Below are 14,145 nucleotides of genomic sequence, written 5' to 3' on the forward strand. Positions count from 1 at the left end.
GATTTTTTTTTCATGGAAGAACACCTACGGATAGACAATTGAGGGGGGTGCGTCATGGACATGAGGGGGGGGGGCACCACTGCGTTATGGCAATGTGTAAATTCATGTAAAAAGAAGAAAAAGTATTGGAAGATAATGTGTTTGAATATATTGAATTTTATGTAGCTTTTGCGGCGTTATAAAATGTATTGGTTCTTTCATCTAAATTTCATAAATATTTTATAATTTATATCAGTTTATGTGGGAATACATAATAATATTAAAGTGCACATTTGGTACGGTATTAGCTAATTGGTGTTACATTCAAGAGCGGATTAAGGCTTTTGGAGCCCTGGAGCCGACTCTTTCAAGGGGGCCCTATGTTACGAATAACTCCAGCGCATAAATTTTCTTTGCTGTCTTCCATAGCCTCATAGACTTATCTGAACACCGAGAACAATGCTGTAATATTTTAATGTTCTCCAAGTTTACAATAATTAGTTTAATTACATTCTTTATTAACAGTTAAATGCTCATATACTACAGTGTATGAGCATTTTCCCCAAGACATGTTATTAGAGAATGGCCTTTTAGTATCTCAAGAGCTCAAATTGATTTGAATAGGAACGTTTTATTATTAAGGAGATTTGGAAAACCTCCTAGATTTGCTCTAAGTAATGACAGAGATATCTCAAAGGAACTGTCACCACAAGCTAATAATTTGGTTTGTAATAGAGGCCCAAAATAACTCACTCCCTCACAAAATAAGTATCGTGAAGACGCTGGTGAAAGAACACTTAACTCTAGCGATACAGCGAGCGGGGGAAAAAATTAGCGTGGGTCTGAAGCCTATAATATAAGAAGTTGATTGCTATATTTTAGTATTAAAGAGAGGGATTTTGGGGACACCCTGTGACTGGGGCCCCTGGAGCCTGGGCTCTATTGGCTCTGCCATTAATCCGCTCCTGGTTACATTATTTTGTACTCATTATTTATATAGGGTAAAGTTTAGGTGTCGTTAGGCCTAAAAATAAGCCTACTGATATAAGTACATGACACGCGGGCGTAAGAAACATGTAGAAGCAGTAACTCAAGAAATTGATATGTCTAACACTAGTGAACTTTAGTGACACACACATAAATAAATGTTGATTGAACGGGATGCAAGCTGACACTGGTACTTCCAAGGGTTTGGAAATGCTTTCTGGTTCTCAGATACCTTTCCCTGAAGGAGAAAAAAGTTCAACAACACCACGTATGATTCTCAGCAGTGAGAGAGGGAGTCCTACTTTCAGGAAATTCTATGGAATCTGTTTACGCGTATCACTGTCTCTGGTGCATTACGGGTCACCATTCCATCACAGCGCCATGAAGCATATTTGGTATTTAAAAGCGCGAAGCATTGCACTGAAAGATAACTACAAGGTGTATCAAAGTACAAACGTGTGAGAATCATAAAATGAGTTGCTACATGTTTTTCTTATGAGGAATCATCAAAATATAATCAAGCGAGCCTAAAAAGAACCATTTATCGTGTAGAATCCCTGAGTCAAAAGTGTTATGCTAAATATCTTTGTATAGTCCAGTCCATGTTCAAAACCGGTGTATTACTTTTCAGTCTAGGAAGACGAGTGAGCATAAGATTGTATTGCAAGTAGTCAGGATATGATATCTTGATTAAGAGAAACATCATATCGGGAATAAAAAATATCAATATTTTAGCTCGAGCGGTGGACATTGTTACTCCACTCTAAAACTCTGAAGTAATGCTGTAGAGTTCATATTTCAGCTCCTTCCAGATTTGTCTGGATTGCCGGACCCATCCAGGTCACAGGGTTTGAGAAGAGAAACCCAGTCCCGAGCAAAAGTCGTGATCCAAGTGACCTGGTAACCCGTGCCATTACTGCTATGATAATCATCGTAACTACAGGCGACTCGTGAGGGAAATCACACCGCTTGAAACTAATAGAATATAACTTTATTAATATATTAATAGCTGTATACAACAAGTAATACATTAGGTAACCTTTATTCCCTTGGTTTCAAGCAATAAAACTTAATTTTTTACCGGTGTGACTTCCCTCACGAGCCGCCTCTGATTCTAACCGAAAATAGTCATTTTAACTATCTTTGGTTTGAATAGAGGGTTAAGGGGAACAAGGAATATATATTCTTGGAATACTGCATCTATATCAAAAATTGCTTCTCAGTACCACGTTTCGTTTTCGCTCTGGTACCCAGTGATAGGCTAAGTTCAAGGGGTGATGCAGGGTAAATTTCTCCTCTGATGCCACGGAATTCCCCATCAAGGCAAATCTCTGATCGTGCTCAATAAGGGTTACCAGCATGAGTAAAATTTGGATCTGAAAAGGTAGGGGGACGCATGAGGTCACGCCATCCCCCGTGCCTATCTTTGCCCATTGTATTTTTTTTTTTTGTGGGAAGTCAGGGGACGTCATAGATATTTTTCGGAAGTGGGGTAAACGACGGTCTCCCGCGTTCCCCGTCACTTTTACTCCTCTCGACATACAAATGGATGTATATAATTACAGGTGAGCACAAAATAAATAAATAAATAAATAAATAAAATAAATGATTGTGAAGGGTCCGTTTTTTTTTTTTTTTTTTTTTGGAGGGATGGTGGTCCAATAGTACAACGACCCGCTCGGAAGAGTAATGCTCCCGGAAGTAGTTTTTTCGCGCGCTACTCTAGCCAGCTGTCTTACGCGCTATCCTAGCCAGTTGTTTTAAGTTGGTCACAAAATTTATATCATGCAGTACAAGGGGAACAAAACGAGCCCTGCGGGGCTTCTAACCCGTTCCTACTACTACTTATCTGCACAAAAGTAAGTAAAAAATCACTTTTTCGAGTATTATTTTCATTTTATTTTAATTTAAAAAGTGTGAAAAAATGTTTAAAAAACTTTCCTCGGGCCGGGTTTGAACTCACGCCAAAAGTGACTTTCGTTACTAATATATAGTGCTAGTCCACTCGGCTACGGAGACCGAGGGCAGCAATTGTTTGATTTCTGCTATTTGAATGCAATGTGGCAAGACATGGATAACGCCAACCAATCAGAACTGTGTTTTTCGTTCCTACTTCCGGGAGCATTACTCTCCTGAGCTAGTCCTGTACTACAAGCCATTACGTCTATGTAGTATTGAATGGGTATCACTCTGCAATCGAAAGGACAATAAGTAATTATAAAATATTTCCATCTATATTTTTAGAAAAAGTATAGAACTAAATTGTTATTATAAGAGAAAGAGTACAGATGAAATGTAAGATCAAATTTTCATGCTACATCAATCATTTTCCTATCAAACAATTATAGTTTTATTGAGAAAGTGTACAAATGAATGTTGAGTTAGGACATTTTGGGGAGTCTGAACCCGTTAGACCCCCGTCAGTGCGCCCCTGCATAGCTATTCTATAAAACTTTTTATACGGCATTTGTGCATAGCATAGTTTGGAAGTCTAAAATTGTTGCATTTTCGTTCTACTTATCTCTAAGGAGATATAGACGACCAGACCCGTATCCAGAAAGGGTAGAGAGGGGCCGGGCCCCCCTCTAAAATTTCCACGGTAGGCTTGCAAATAAACTATAATATGGTTGGATCGGGCCCCCCTAGCTTCAGCCGGGCTCCCCCTACATTTTTGGGCTGGCTACCGGCCTGTAGACGACCAACAGGGTATATCCCCTTCGGTCCCAGACTACCAACCTTTTAAAAGCATCTTTCAATTGTTTGTAGGCTGCATCATTTGAAATGATATTTTTCAATTTATTTTTCAGAATTTGAATTTGTTTATTGTTTTACAAGAAAATACTATGTCCACGTTTATGCACATTCGTTCAGTAACAAGCAATTGGGTATCTAAATATTTGTGAACAATTATGATACATTTTATTCCGTTTCTTGCTATACTACATCTTTCTTCTGACATTATTACATTGTTGTGACACAATAAAACAACAGCTACATTTATATACTCAAAATAGCATGAACGGAATACTATACTATTTTGTTTAGTAATGTTTTCTTTACATTTTTCTCGTTTCTTGAGAATATAATGTGACATCAAATTGTTGTGTTTCTGAATATCCATTTTCTTATTTTTGTGGAACAAAAAAGCAATTTTCATCTCTACTTTTCAAAAACAAACATATAGTCAATGTTTTCGTTCTTTTCATTCTTAGGAGAGCTAATCACGGAAGATGTTCTAAATTTGCTTTAGGGTTCAGATATCGACGATTCAGATAATGATCCAGATTTTATGGATGATGACTCCAATAGCTCTAGCAGTGAAGATAACGATGGCGGTGTTGCAAGAGACGAAAATCGTAAACAATAAATTGTACTCGTTATCTATTCTAAAGAATTGAATTATCTACACAAAGTTATTTGGCCAATCACAAGTTTGTTTATTTAGAACATGTCGCACTATAGATAATTGAAGTGGCCATATTTTGAAATGGCCCTCCGTCGTTTATTTGGATTATACATTTTTTTAATTTTTTTTTGTTGTTGAACAAAAATTTGACAAAATTCTGAGGTAGTTAAAATTCAAATTTGAACGTGTCGCACTACAACTAAATGGACCCACCTTTGATTGCCCAAATAACCTCGTGTATGTAATTCAGTTCTTTAGAACAGATAACGAGTACAACAATTTATTGTTTGTCATTTTCGTCTGTTGCAACACCGTCATTGCTATCTTCACTGCTAGAGTTAATGAAGTCATTATCCATAAAATCTGGATATTTATCTGAATCGTCGATACCTGAACCCTAAAGCAAATCTAGAACATCTTCTGTGGTTACCTCTCCTAAGAATGAAAAGAACGAAACCATTGACTATATGCTTACAATATTTGTTATATCAATGATTAGCATAAATAGTAGAAATTATTATAGTTATAAATTTTCCTATACTTTCTAATAATGAAAATGAAATAATGCTATCGTTAATAATAGATATTTTACTTCTTTGAATGCATTTATAACGTGTTTCGTTTCTAACATGTACAATTTTATAGCAAAACAAACCTTAAAAAGTATAAGAAAGAATATAGACAAACAATTTTTTAATATAAAAGCAGTGTACATAATTGTGGATATTTAAAAAAAAATCTAATTATTTTTTGTTCTCGAGAGATAAAGCGAAGCTAATAATCGCCAACAAGTATCTGAAACTTTAATTGTTTATCACAAAAATACCTTGATTGTAGCAATAATGTATTTGGGCGAAAATGACACTTGATTTTCCAGCTTACAAAAGTCTGTGCTCCGCCAACACCTGCCATCTAAAAACAATTGAAAGGCCACTTGCACTCGAGCTTGCCGAAAAAAATCTATGTGGTGTTCAGCAGGGGAGAATCCATGACCGACTTCTGGGGGGGGGGGAGGCGGTGGGTTGTCATAGTGCTACTTTTAAGGGCTCCAAACTTTGGGATGGGTTTTATTTATATAAGTATATAAAATAAGAAAGTTTTCTCTTCTGGGGGGGGGCGCACGCCCCGATCGGCCCCCTGGATCCGCCCCTGGTGTTCAGACTTCCACGTGCACGAATTAATCGAGCAGATTTAACGAAACGACCAGGAAAAATATATCAATTTGTGTGCACAAATGTGCATATAGGGACCGAAGGAGTTATTTATTGGATTGGAACCATGACACCCTCAAGATGGGAAGGGATTACCGGATGGAATACGTCACAAACCTCGGAGAAACAAGCCTAATGTGCAAACCTACAATTTTGATAGACGTGAGAAACTAAAAGCATTCCGCTATTGAAGAGTGCTCATTATATTACGCCTTTTCAATATACTTCATATAATAATCACCAGTAAGCGATACAATACTTGTTCGTTGTAACATGCTATGTTTTATAACAGAAAACAATTAAAATACCTAAAAGTAATGCCGAATTATCTTAAATACTCACTGTGATGAAAGGATCATTGTTCCAAACTAAACAAAACACTGTCTACGAATGTTCTTTTTTCAATAACAAGTCAATGATAACATCAGTTGAAGAAATACTCGGCTGGTCTAAAGTTCAATCCTATCTCATGTGGACATGATATCATCTTTACAAACACATTCTCACTTTTTTTTAATTATATTATTATGTGTTTAGTTTTTTGAAGGAGTGTTATAGATATCTTTTTGATGTTTTCATTCACCTTCAGATTTTTAACTTTAAAATTCGATGTTTTAAAATCCAGCATGCTCAACACTGGCCCGCGAAGCCATGATATGTGGCACATAAGCTCAAAGATAATCTTTACAACTTTTTTCATTATTTTAATTTTTAGTATTAAAAAATATTGGAACTTACGCTCAAATAACATTGCATCTTTGTATACTGGGATCAAAAATGAAACTGTTATTGCAAATGAAAACAACCTTACGTACACCACCACTTTGAAAGTAATGACCTTGGGCATTGATATATTCTGCCCGTGCTCTATACACGCCTGCAATCACAGAAGTTTGGGTGGAGGCAGGTCCGTGTCCATGGTGTCTAGGGGGTCGCCCCCTAAAATTTTGCTGGCACCCCCTACAATTTTCACGGTAGGCTTGAAAATGAATTATAATATGGTTGGATTGGGCCCTCCCTAACTTCAGCCGGCGCCCCCTACATTTTTTGGGCTGGCTACCGGCCTGGCTGGAGGCAATGTTAGGAGGCGAAAGTTTTAATAAATGCTAAACTGCTTTACATCAATAATCAATCAGATTTTTGTATACTTGATAATCATGTAAAGCGGATTTTCATGCAAGTGTCTGTTGTATTCTTGCTTGCAATGTGGCTGAATAGGCAATTGAGAAAAAAAAAAAAGTTGTTTAAGTACGGATCTACGTGTAACACAACTTTCTATTGGTTACACATAGAAATCGCAAGCAACGAATACAACACAGACGCTTGCATGAAAATTCGCCCTAATTCTCATTACCCCTTTATTCCAGCTTCCTCCTCCTCCTCCTCTTACTACTACTGCTAATAATAATAATGTTGGATATTTTAAAAACATTTATTAACCTGTTAAACAGGGTGACGCACAAAAACCTGTCATGGAGTTGATTGAGTGTTTGTTTTAAAGGAAATAAATACTATCTGATGGTACAGAAAACACACATAGAAATATACACATGTCATTAATGGAAAGATCTATACTAATCAAAATGACAAACAACTACAGAAAATGCTGATAATGTTTTCTTTGTGCATCAACGCACTTTTGTGCACGCCTTAAAATGTTGTACTCGCAATGCAACTCTGCTACGTCAAGTTTTAGAATTTCACTAGGGATATTATTCTTCAAGTCGTCTAATGTTCTAGGTCTATTTGACTACACTTTACCTTTTAAACTGTCCCAAAGATAAAAATCAAGGCACACAGATCTGGTGATCGCGGCGGCCACAATCCTTTACTGACTGTCCTTTCCTCTGTGAATTTCTCGTGAATTAGTGAGACTGACACACGAGAAGTGTGACAGGTTGCTTCATTCCGTTGAAAGCAGGCATAATTGCGATCCAGGGGTGTCAACTGTTCATAAAATTCTTCAAAAATTCCAATAAACACCTCAGTGTTTACTGTTGACTCAAAAAATATAGGACCCATAATTCTACCGGCATACACAGCACACCAGACTCCGATTTTTTCGTCATGAAGAGGCTGTTGATAAATCATGTGAGGATTTTCCCCGGACCAATATCTGGTATACTGCGAGTTTACGTGCTTGACAAAGAAAACCATGTTTCACTCATGAAAAACAGCAACGGACCCATCAAAAACTACTCGCAATTGTTTAAAGAAGCCACTTTCAGTAATTGATACGTTTGGCTCTGTGTCCCTCTTTGAATTCTTGGATGCATGTCATTTTGTACGGTTTCATTTGTAGACTGTGTGAAACATGTTGACACGTACTGGGTGGAATACCCACTTCTTGTGATAACTTACGTGTTGACTTCAGAGGGCTTCTTGATATCCGTACTTCGACATTATTTACCACACAGCAGGTGTACGAACGGATGGGCTTCGATTCTATTTAGGCGTTTGTAACTGATCCTCTTGTTCGCTACTTTTTCACCAAACCTTTAGTATTATTCTTTGCAGGAACACCTACACCAGGAAACTTGTCTGCAAAAATTTCTTGAGCCTCCTTAAAGGAGTCGGTGTCTTAACTGTTGTTATTCTGTGCTGAAGGGAATACATCTTGCAAACAGCCGTCACACACTCGTCTGTGCCTAATCTTTACGGCTTTATACTATCGTCACTGTTCAAAGGTTTCCTTAAGAAAATTTCCCTCGACTGACACAAACTTTTCCCTTTTCTTATCAAATTTTGCCTTTTCTTATCAAATTTTCCCTAATTTGTTGAGTATTCCATTCCTATGACAAAAGTTATATGATAACATTAATTTAGCTATATTAAAGGAAGAGCCAACCACATTTGTTTCATTCATTTACTTTTTTTCTGCTACTTTCTTTTGACTTTTTCCTTCACTTTTTTCAAACAAAAAACACACACAAATGCACCTACCCAACAATGAGTGCAAATTATGCTACTTGGAACAGACGAGTTGCTCGGGAGAGTAATGCTCGCGGAAGTACGTTTTTTTGGCGCGCTACTCTAGCCAGCTGTTTTACGCGCTATCCTAACCAGCTGTTTTAAGTTGGTCACAAAATTTATATCATGGGGGTAAAGATGAAACAAAATGAGCCTTGCGGGGCTTTTAACCAGTTCCTACTACTACTACTATTACTACTACTACTTATTTGCACAAAAGTAAGTAAATAACTTTTTTGAGTGTTATTTGCATCTTATTTTAATAAAAAAAATGTTATGAAAAATTAAAAGAAAAAACTTTCCTTCGGCCGGGTTTGAACTCACGCCAAAATCGATTTCCCTTACTAGCACGTAGCGCTAGCACGCTCAGTCACGAAGGCCGAGAGTAGCAAGCGTTTGATTTCTGCTATATGAAGGCTATGTGGTAAGACATTGATAACGGCAACCAATCAGAACCGTGTATTTCGTTCATACTTCCGGGAGCATTGAGCTAGTCCTTTCGAACACAAACACGCACACACACACACTCTCTCTCTCTCTCTCCTGCTATTGTATTGGCTCATTTCAGAGTAACAAAGAAAAATTAGAACATTTATATTGATAAATCAGCCAATGTGAGAATTTCCCTGGATTTTCACGTTTTATCGGAAAAAATTCCTTTTTCACTTTATGCTAAATTTACCTACTGACTGTCGTGAGTATATAACAATAATGAGGCTCCTTCCTACCTAACTGCCGCAACACACAATCAAGAGCAATAATTACTAGTGCTGACAGCATTGAATTTCATTGTGAAGGTGGTTTTTCGTGGGCCACCCGTTACATAAATTACAAAACCTAACGCTGATGTTGGATGTGTGAGAGCCTTACTATAATGAATTGAATTTCTATTTATTGAAGTAGACATAGAGGGTCTTATTCAGAGTCGTTATTACATGTGATTAGCATTATATTAACGACTTGACTAACCATTCAATCATGCAGTAGTCAAGCACTTAGTACGGCGCTAATCATACGCCAAAACGACTCTGCATAGGGCCCGTATTGTTTTAGTTCAGTAATTTAGTAGCGTAGCACAACTATTAATTTTCTTTATCGACGTTTGGATTTTTTACCGCATTTTTAAAACTCCAAATGTCATTAAACTGTTTTTCCTTAACCTGGGTTAGGTAAGCGTGATGACTTTTAATACTACTATTTATTAATTTAATGATTCTATAATGGAGGAAGATTAGATAAGACTAAGTAAGCATAAATCTCTTTCTTTATCATACACAAATTATTTAAAGATAATATCCGAGGAATCTATTAAAATGTATACAGGGTGTATCAAAAAAGACTTTCTAACTTTGAAAACTCATATCGATCGATTCATTTATCTTACAGACATGGCTTTGGTTGACTCACGTAGTACACTAGTTCAGAAACAAGCCACTGTAAGCGCTAGTGACAGTTGCAGCCAAGATGGCTGCCTTTACTGGTTCCGAGCGTGCTATCTGTGTGTCTTGGTTTGAAGAATCCAAGTTTTCGACAACTGTGCAACGTAATTTTTGTACAAAGTATGGTAAAGATCATCCTACTAGGCCTACTATTTATAGAGACATAAAAGTTTTATTGAAACTAAATGTTTGGTAAGACACGACAAACCTTCAGATTGTCCTCGTACTTCTGAAGACGTTGTAGAGCAAGTGAGTCTTCAGATGTGTGCCACATCGCCAATGTAGGGCACATTGAACCTCTTTAGATATAAGGTTAAAAAAAGAAGAAAACTTGATGTATTTTGCTACAAAATGACACCAAAACCATGTCTGTAAGCTAAATAAATATATCAATACGGTACAGTAGCGTAGCCAGGATGTGTGTTTGGGGGGGGGCCCAAGTGCTGTTATAAGTACATATAGAAAAATTACAAACAAAAAAATATATAAACATAAAAATATATAAAAAATTACAAACATCAAAGTACCAAAGTACATTGTCGGACCTCTTTGGGGGGGGGGGCCGGCCCCTCCGCCCCCCCCCCTTCCCTACGCCACTGATACGGTATGAGTTTTCCAAGTTGTAAAGTTCTTTTTGATGCACCTTGTATTTAGGGATGCGCACGAGACAAGATTTGTGGCTGTCTCGTCTCGAAAATGTGCTGTAAAAGTGATGTCTCAACTCGAAAAATGTATAGGCCTATTTTTCTATTGGAAGAGCCGTGTCTCGACTCGAATTTTGTCAGGAAAATCCTGTCTCGTCTCGTCTCGTGCGCATCTCTACTTGTATTTAAAAAGGAATAATAGTAAGTACCATGACAATAAAATTTCTTGCAGTTATTTATTAAGCTAAATCATCACGCTGCAGTTATTACTAAAAGATTTATTTATAAAATATGAACAAAATTGTAATAGGCATTTTTGGAAAACTTCGAAGAACATTTTTTGCAAAACTAAACTACTTTTTATTGATTTTTCACTTGAAATGACCTAAGCCATATTCTACGTTTTTTATTGTATTTATATGTAAAATACGAAAAAAAAGTCCTAAAAAGTGTTCTGGAATAAACACCCCAAACACAAACTTCAGAAGAAACTATTTCGTCCAAAAAATGAACAAAATTGCCTAAGAAGTCTTTGATAAAACCGTTCGAAAAAAAAAAAAACTCTCGAAGAATATAGTATTCTACGCCACATTATAAGATTGTTACGGAAATATTTATTTATGAAGTGTGAACAGACTGGCTTAACCTCTACAGACCGGAATTTTTTTTACTGCACCAAAAAATTATTTCTGAATATTTTCTGGTTAAATATATGTATTAGGGTGTATTAAAAGAAATTTCTTATTAAAAAGTGCCACAGGGGCACAGGGAGGGCATGTGCTCATTTGAGTACTTTTGGGGCGTACTACATGTATTTATTCTAAATATAAAAATAAATAAAGGATGTTTTTGTTAGGAATGAGGCAAATATTAGCAGTTAGTTATCAATAAAAATTTATTTGCTTTCGTTTTCAAACAGAGTTCTTTCTTTTAACATCATTCAAGATCCATTCAGTATGAGTATAATTACTCCTGAGAATTTGGTTGAATTCACTCCATACCATAAACGACCTTTTGCAAATATTAAATGAAAAATCGAATGACAAAAATATTGTTAACAAAGTTAGAACAAAGTAGGCTATATTGTTGTGATGTATCGTAACAAAATAAGAAACAAAGAAAATGTATTAATTGTATATTTACCTTCATTACCTTATAAGATAAGATACTATTATAATCATATTCCGTCAATGTTTCATTAGAACAATCGTACATTTTACATCACGAAAATAACTTTAACGAGAACACTCTTAATGTCCTTAACTATCACATTGATTTAATTCATACATGCTGTGTTCTCATATCATGTCTCTTTTTGGTGCTTCATTTGGAAAATAAGAAATAGAATCTAATTCCACCTTAGTCTGCTGAGCATCATACTCTCATACAGTACTGATGCTGGGTTCATTCATTGTGAAGTCACTATTGCTGGCCTCATTGTCGTCTGATATTGAAATGTCACTAAGACATTACCTAAATTTGTAGAATGTGATCAGGATTATACAGTACTTTTCTTCTATAAGATCCTGAAATAAATTAAGAACAACTCCTTAGAATTTAAGTAGCTACTGCTGAACATTACTCCATAAAAGAAAGTTACTTGAATTTAGTCGCAAGCAAAGAAAAACTGGTAAAATTAAAACAAAGAAAGAGCGCAATTTAATATAAAAATATTTAGAAATTATAGTAACGATCACCTCTCATGATATTCCAGCAGTTAAAACTTTCATTAACACTACTTAATCGGAAAACAAGTTAAAAGCATAAACAGAGAAAGGATAAAATCGATGTTATGGTCGGTAACGGCAATTACGGCTTACGCCCGTAGCATAAATAGACGTAAAACTGTTATAAAGAGAATATTACAATACACCCCTATTTTGTTACATTATTTATATCTCAACTGCTTTTAACACATCTTCTTAATCCAGCATCTAATGTATATTTATTTCTAAATGTAACTAAAACAAAACAAAACTTAAAATAGCTTTTGAGAGAGAAAAAATATCTAGCAATATGAAAAGTACTCAAATGAGTACAGGGGAATAATATGTATACGTAAGTACCAAAGTACTCATTTGAGTACATGGTAATTTTTACTTAGTTCTGAAATGTAGAGAACGCCCCTGCTACTAATAATACCTTTATATCAAGAAGTTGATATTAAATTACAAGAAAATAATTTTTTGAACCATGCCGAAGGTAAATAAACTAATATACTCACGTTTATTTGGCAGGACCTTCAATCCTTTCCTCTCCTGCTACAGCCATTCTTCTGAATCTCACACTGTGTGCTCAATGCTGCCATCCAATAGACCCATAGTGCACTAAATATGTCCTCGAATAAGTACTTGAGTAGCAAAACGTGTATGGATGCGATTGAAATGAAACAACACATATTTACGTAGTATTAAAATGAATGTACTCAAATGAGCTCTAGGGGACCGTAGAGGTTAAATAGTTTTTAGTAAAACCATCTAAAAAGAAAGAAAAAACTCGCCATCAAGGTTAGGCCCTACACTACCCGTTATAGATTTTTTTTTTTAAAAAAAGAAAGGCTTGTTAATATTTGTTTATGAAAACGAACAAAATCGGTTGTGAACTTTTTTGAGAGAAAATTATTCGATAAAATCTCACCTCTAAGAGCAAACTACGTTTAGCACAAATTGCTTAAACGCCACATAGAGGACACTTAATTAAATATTTATTTATGAAATATGAAAAATAAACACACTGCTGAACAAGACTGCACTTATTTAATATAAAAACACATTTACACGTGACGTTTCGATCCTCTAGCCAAGACCCTCATCGTCTGAGTGTACGTCTGATGAGGGTCTTGGCTAGAGGATCGAAACGTCACGTGTAAATGTGTTTTTATATTAAATAAGTGCAGTCTTGTTCAGCAGTGTGTTTATTTTTTCTGATTTTATTTGCAAGACGTATGACTATGATTGTGTGTCAGTATGAAATACGAACAATGTCACCTGCGAAGCATTCGAAAAAATCGTCCCGTAAACACTCATCCCAAGAGTAAACTCCTTCTTATGGATCTTTGAAGGAGAAACCACTTATGTAATGTATTTTCATTATTAAAATATATACTATTTCTGAAATATGGATAAAATCTGCTAAAATATTTCTGGAAACTCGTCCAGCCAAAATTTAGGGGGGCCCGGCCCCCTCTTACCCCCTTGTGGAGACGGGCCTGCATTAATGTGAAGTTTAAATCAGTGGCGGATCTAGAAGGTAAAAACGTCCCCATGCCGTAAACGTTGCCAACGCCTAGTGGCCCACTTGCCCGTAAATGTCGATCGTTGATATAACGACATGTCGAAAGATTGCTGCTAGTGTGATACTGGCGAGGCACGGTTTCGTCGAGTCAAAACAGATATCTAGAGTCGGAGTGTTGAAGCTACCACCGCGTAGCAGCGAGGACTTCGTTTTGGTTCGCGCTCCTTCGATTCGTCGCGGAGGATCGCGAAGGGACCAACACGAACTATCACCAG

The 14,145-nt window shown here is 36.3% G+C and overlaps 1 protein-coding gene across 1 annotated transcript in view; it reads right to left on the reverse strand.

The window, feature by feature from the left end:
• Positions 1-6,057, reverse strand: part of LOC145685790 (uncharacterized) — a 36,717-nt gene extending 30,660 nt beyond the window's left edge. The window contains exon 1 of the mRNA XM_081758320.1: positions 5,926-6,057. Coding sequence (XP_081614446.1) covers positions 5,926-5,942 — 17 coding nt within the window. The 5' untranslated portion in view covers positions 5,943-6,057. The remainder of the gene's footprint in view (positions 1-5,925) is intronic.
• Positions 6,058-14,145: the final 8,088 nt, after the last annotated feature.

This window comes from Thermobia domestica, chromosome 5 (assembly GCF_964235325.1).
Source record: "Thermobia domestica chromosome 5, izTheDome1.hap1.1, whole genome shotgun sequence".
In the NCBI taxonomy this organism is placed as follows: Eukaryota; Metazoa; Arthropoda; class Insecta; order Zygentoma; family Lepismatidae; genus Thermobia; species Thermobia domestica.